Source organism: Protobothrops mucrosquamatus, unplaced genomic scaffold, assembly GCF_001527695.2.
Source record: "Protobothrops mucrosquamatus isolate PMUCROS unplaced genomic scaffold, P.Mucros_1.0 scaffold4135, whole genome shotgun sequence".
Classification (NCBI taxonomy): Eukaryota; Metazoa; Chordata; class Lepidosauria; order Squamata; family Viperidae; genus Protobothrops; species Protobothrops mucrosquamatus.
In genome coordinates, this window is record NW_015390063.1 from 47,882 (window position 1) to 53,702 (window position 5,821).

The following is a 5,821-nucleotide window of genomic DNA, read 5'->3' on the forward strand; positions in this document are numbered from 1 at the left end:
TGCTGAGAGGAGAATAGGAAGCATAAAAAAATGTTTCATTCTGGTTCCTTTGTGGTCTTCAAATTGTGAGAGAGGCAATCTGCTCTTTTTATATATCTTGTAAAGTTTTTATACATTTCAGCCACTCCAGCAGCCTTACTCTAAAGCCAGGGCCCTGGGCTATATATTTTTTATAAAGTGAGGTGTTGTTGTTTTTTTTAAAAAAAACTTTTTGCGATGAAGAAAAGGTCAAAAGAGGGCGATTTTTCCAAATTTCTGTCTTTCCAATTGCCCTTTAGCACTTTCTCATTTGTTCTTTTGTTTTTAGTCTGTTTTTCGTAAAAAAAAATGTTGGAAAGTGTACTTTGCTTGCTTCTGTGAATGAATCAAATAAACTAATAATGGATACGAGTCATAATGATACGACCATTCTTTGTGAAATTTGAATGGATGGACGGATGAATTAGATAGATTAGATGATTGATTGATAGATAGATGATAATGACAGATGATAGAAATAGTAGAAGATAAATGATTTGTTGTTAGTTGCAAAGTCGTGTCCGACCCATCGCGACCCCATGGACAACGTTCCTCCAGGCCTTCCTGTCCTCTACCATCTTCTGGAGTCCATTGAAGCTCATCTCATGCCTTTTGGTACTGTCCGTGGGGTTTTCATGGCAAAGATACTGGAGTGGGTTGCCATTTCCTTCTCCAGTGGATCACATTTTGTCAGAATGTCTCTGCTATGACCTGTCCATCTTGGGTGGCCCTGCACGGCATAGCTCATAGATAGCTTCATTGAGTTATGCAAGCCCCTTCGCCACGACAAGGCAGTAATCCATGAAGGAGAAGATAAATAATGATGTGGAAGGGACCTTGGAGGTCATCAAATCCAGCCCCCTGCTCAGGCAGGTAACCCTATACCATTCAGACAAATGGCTGTCCAGTTTCTTCTTAAAATGATAGATAATAGATGACAGTAGAAGATAAAAGATAGATGGTAGAAGATAAATGATAAATAGATCGACAGGTGATTGATAATTAGATGATATAGATGATATAGATAAATGATAGAAATAGAAGATAAATGATAGATAATAGAAGATAAAAAATAGATGATAAATAATTAGATATAGATGATAGAGATATAGATAAATGAAAGATAGAAATAGTAGAAGATAAATGATAGAAGATAAATGATGATAGTTGATAGGTACAGACAGACAGATAGATAATAGAGTGGATGGATGAAATAGGATGGATGGAAGATAAAGATATTTTACACAGCGCATGGATGAAAATCAGAATCCATTGGGCCACTAGATGGCAGGAGAGAGATATAAACTGGAAGATTGTGTTTTACACACAAACACACAAACACATCCATCATCTTATTTGTTTCTCTTTGAGAAACCAGCAGATTTTAACTTTTTTTTTTAAAAGCCGAGGTCGATTCCTGTTGATTTCATGGACACCTCCAGGAAGTCTTCACAGCAGCCATACCGAAGTGATCTGCTTTCTGGACACTTTTAACTCCTCCGTCTCATTGATAGCCCTGGGATTTTGTAGCGGTGCCCCCTCCCATCCCGCTAACCAGATCTGAACCAGGGGATCTTTGCCCAAGCTCAGCCAAGGTCAGCTTGGTGCTGCCAAACTCTCAGCTTACAAGGATGATACTCTCAGTTGCATCCCTGCTGGGGGAACCACGGGATGGCTTTTCTTTTGGGCCTTCTCAGCACCCTCCATTAAAAAAACAACAACCAGTATTAGGTTGCATTCTTCCTGTTTATACAGAGAAATAGAGTCCCAATGTATGTTTTTTTTTAATAGTTAACCTACAGGTAGTTCTCAACGTACGACCACAACTGAGCCCAAAATTTTGGTCGCTAAGCGAGACACTGGTGTAGTGAGTTTGGCCCCATTTTAAAACCTTTCTTGCCACCGTTGTTAAGTGACAAAATGATTTTTCACACAACGGTTGCAGCATCCCCACGGTCACGTGATCAACATTCGGACACACGGCAGCGATTCACTGAATAACTGGGAAGAGAGGTCGTAAAATGGGGCAACTGGCTCCTATTTGCGACGGTGGCAGGGTCCTGAGGTCACGCGATCCCCTGTTGCGACCTTCGGATGAACCAAGTCCGTGGGGGAAGCTGGATTCACTTAACAACCGTCTTACTAGTTTAACAGCGGCAGCGACTCGATAACTCTGGGAAGAGAGGTCGTAAAATGGGGCAAAATTCACTTAGCAATAGACATTGTGGACGCATGTCTAGGGTGACCTGTACTTGGCTCCTTTCTAGATCTTCCCATCAGCTTGCAGGGAGGGTGCCCAAATGAAAATGGTCTCGTCCGGAAGGATTTATACACAACCTGAACTTAACACCAACCTCGACAATTCACTTCCCTTCCAAAACGAGCAATGTCAGCTTCCCCAAATCCAAGCCACGATCTAGCTGGGTATAACAGGCTCTGCAGGTCTTGAGAAGTCTCTTGTCTGTTAGCTAGAGAGAGCAAACAACTAAGGCTGATTGGAGTTTGCAATTAGATAGATAGATAGATAGATAGATAGATAGATAGATAGATAGATAGAGAGAGAGAGAGAGAGAGAGAGAGAGAGAGAGAGAGAGAGAGAGACAGACAGACAGACAGACAGACAGACAGACAGACAGACAGACAGACAATGATAGATAGATAGATAGATAGATAGATAGATATAAATATACCCCACAATTTCTTCCAAATAAAGGAAATCAGGACTTAACCCTTTGTGTTTCCATGCTCAAAATTGCCCCCACTATTATTTTGTCTCTGTCTCTATAGTCAGAGAAAAGAAGTGGGAGGGGGAAAAAAACAGGGATGGCTATAAAAACCTGCTATTTTAAGGTTTTCCAACCGTGGCCACTTTTAAGACCTGTGGACTTCAACTCCCAGAATTCCCCATGGCTGTCTGGGGAATTCTGGGAGTTGAAGTCCACAGGTCTTAAAGATGCTGAGGCTGGAATGCCCCTGTATTACACGGATGCGTCACAGCTTGTTGGCTTGTTGATCAGAATTGAAATGAGGACTTCCGGTTTTGCGCGGTAGCAACTGGTCGCGGGCTGGCGGATTCTCCGCACCCCCACGGCTAATTTTGCTCTTCCTGGGGACCCTAAATGGGTCTAAGTCGCCCCAGAGAGGCGACAAAGAAAGAAGGGTGCTCCAGTGATTCTGGAACGGCGGCGGCCGTTCCGTTTGACTTGGGGAAAGCCTTCTAACCCGACAGAAGAGAAAGGCTGGCTGTACTGCATCGACCAGCCCAAGCTACTAGCAATCGAAGTCCAAAAGCACTAACCAGCACAACTGTGAACAGCGTGCTTGAAACTGGGTGAGGAATTTGATCTTTTCTTTTCTATTTTACATTTAATTTCCTGGGGAAAATCCCCAAGAAGCAAAATACCTCCGAAAGGGAAGGAGGGGGATTTCCGCCCCACCCTTATGCTAACGGAAGCGGGAAATTAATCTTTTTATGGAGGATCAAAAGATATGGAAGTGAAATAAATATAAAACCTAAAACTTAAATCTGGATAAATCTAAAATTGTTTTAATGGTTAAGACTCTCATTTCAAAGATAATTGTTCATTTTGGAAGTTGAAAAACAAATAGTTGCTGACACCTAGTGGCAGATGAAGACTATGACAGCTATGACTTTAATATAAGACTTGGCAAAATCTGGGAAAAGCTAATCTAGGTCTGTGACCTTCAAAGCTTTAACAACAAAAAACAGCTGTGGGGGGAAAAAGACAATAATCTGGGCTGTAAATAAAGAGAATTATAAATTTTAGGGAAAAAATCTTTTTTGAACTATTTGGATTACAAATATTTAATTGGGACTCTAAAGCTATTTACAGACAAAAAAAGGAAGATGAAAACTCAAATTCTTGGCTATCATGGATCAGAGACAAGTAAAAAGAACATATCAAGAAAACATAAATACGTCAAAGGAGGAGATATATAGTATACTGCAACTAATTCAAACAACAATGACTTTAAACCACAAAGAAATCCACAACTTTGAAAATATAAATCAATTTATTTCCAAGTTAACTTTACAACAAAAAAAAATCCTAGAAAACAACAACAGAGATAAATGGATATAGAATTGAGAATAGAGACTTAAAGAGGGAATTTAACAAAACAAAGAAACATGATTTAATCCTAGTAGAAAAAAATTCACAAGAATTGGAAAAAACAAAAAAGCATTATCGTGAACCAAAACTACACCGGAAGTGGTGCCATAGAAAATCTCGCCAAATGTGAAGATGCCAAAGGAGTACGGCTAGTGAAGTTCGTGGACTGTGGTTCGACCATCAATTCAGAAGTCTACTGTGAAACGTGACGGAAACTCAGATGAGCCAACCATAACAAGGGTCGGGGCAAGCTGACTTCCGGTGTGGTGTTGGTCCACGACAATGCTCGCCCGCACACCGCTAGATGCACCCGAGAACTTTTGAAACAGTCCTGTTGGGATGTTTTGGGTCACACCCCCATAGCCCAGATTTGGCGCCGAGCGATGACTACTAAGAAATGTAATGTTGTCGCTTTCTAATGTGTATAATAAAAGTTCTGTATCTGTGAGTGTCTGTCATTGATAACCAAACGGAGGTTTGTTTCCAAATTGCCCTGATATAAGTCTACTATTGCTAAGTCCTAAGGAAGGAGGGAGGGAAAGGAAGGGAGGGAAAGAAGGGAGGGCCATGTTGGTGCAGTGGTTAGAATGCAGTATTGCAGGCAAACTCTGCCCACCACCAGCAGTTCGATCCTCACCAGCTCAACGTTGACTCAGCCTTCCATCCTTAAAATGAGGACCCAGATTGTTGAGGACAAGATGCTGACTCTCTAAACAGCTTAGAGAGGGCAGTAAGTCTAAGTATTATTACTAATTCGGAAGGAAGGAAGGAAGGAAGGAAGGAAGGAAGGAAGGAAGGAAGGAAGGAAGGAAGGGCCGTGGTGGTGCAGTGGTTAGAATGCAGTATTGCAGTCTAACTCTGCCAACTGCCAGCAGTTTGACCCAGATCGTTGAGGACAAGATGCTGACTCTGTAAACCACTGAGAGAGGGCTGTAAAGTGCTACAAAGCGATATATAAGTCTAGGTGCTATTGCTTTTGATATGAGGGCCGATGCTGGAAATTTCAGCCAAGGGAACCACCAGCTGCGATGGTTAATAGTGCGAAATATTCAGGCTGCAACAGCAAAACAACTGTGTAGAGATGTGGCTGGGCTTTTCTGCACATCCCTTACCCAGGCATCACAAGACCATCATTCCCACATCAAACAGAACCACTTCCTTTCTACATTCTTTGCTTCTTTTTTCCTTGAAAAATACCCAGTGCTACTTTTTTTTTTTTTTTGGAAGAACTCAGAGGACTTCGAGAAGGAGGCGAACCGCGGGCGGAAGCTCCATGATTTCTGGGGGACAGGCAGCCTCCTCCACTATCGTGGGAGAGCCTGTCAGCTGTGCAATGGGGCCGAGGGTCCACGTGGTGCAAAAAGGACAAAGTAATCCCTCGGGGGTTTGGGTGCCGTCCGTCTGCCACAGAAAGGTGGAGAGAAAAAGAAAACAACGAGGTTAGCAGGACTGAGAAAATCTCTACCCAGCCGTGTTTGTGGGATGAGGATGTGGGAGGTGGTGGTGGAGGAGGAGGAGGACTGTGGGGTCCTGGGTGCTCTCTGAGCTTGGAGACGTTTCATGACCCAACTGGGGAACATTAGCAGTGATGGAAAGGAAGGGAGTTTGTGGGGAGGAGGAGGAGGAGGAGGAGGAGGAGGAGGAGGAGGAGGAGGAGGAGGAGGGGGAGG

The 5,821-nt window shown here is 42.8% G+C and overlaps 1 protein-coding gene across 1 annotated transcript in view; it reads right to left on the reverse strand.

The window, feature by feature from the left end:
- Nucleotides 1-5,381: 5,381 nt before the first annotated feature.
- The window catches only part of FBH1 (F-box DNA helicase 1), a gene marked incomplete at its 5' end in the record, with an annotated part of 17,378 nt that continues 16,938 nt past the window's right edge, over nt 5,382-5,821 (reverse strand). Inside the window, one exon of the mRNA XM_015827997.1 lies at nt 5,382-5,552. Within this exon, the coding sequence (XP_015683483.1) occupies nt 5,382-5,552 (171 nt within the window). The remainder of the gene's footprint in view (nt 5,553-5,821) is intronic.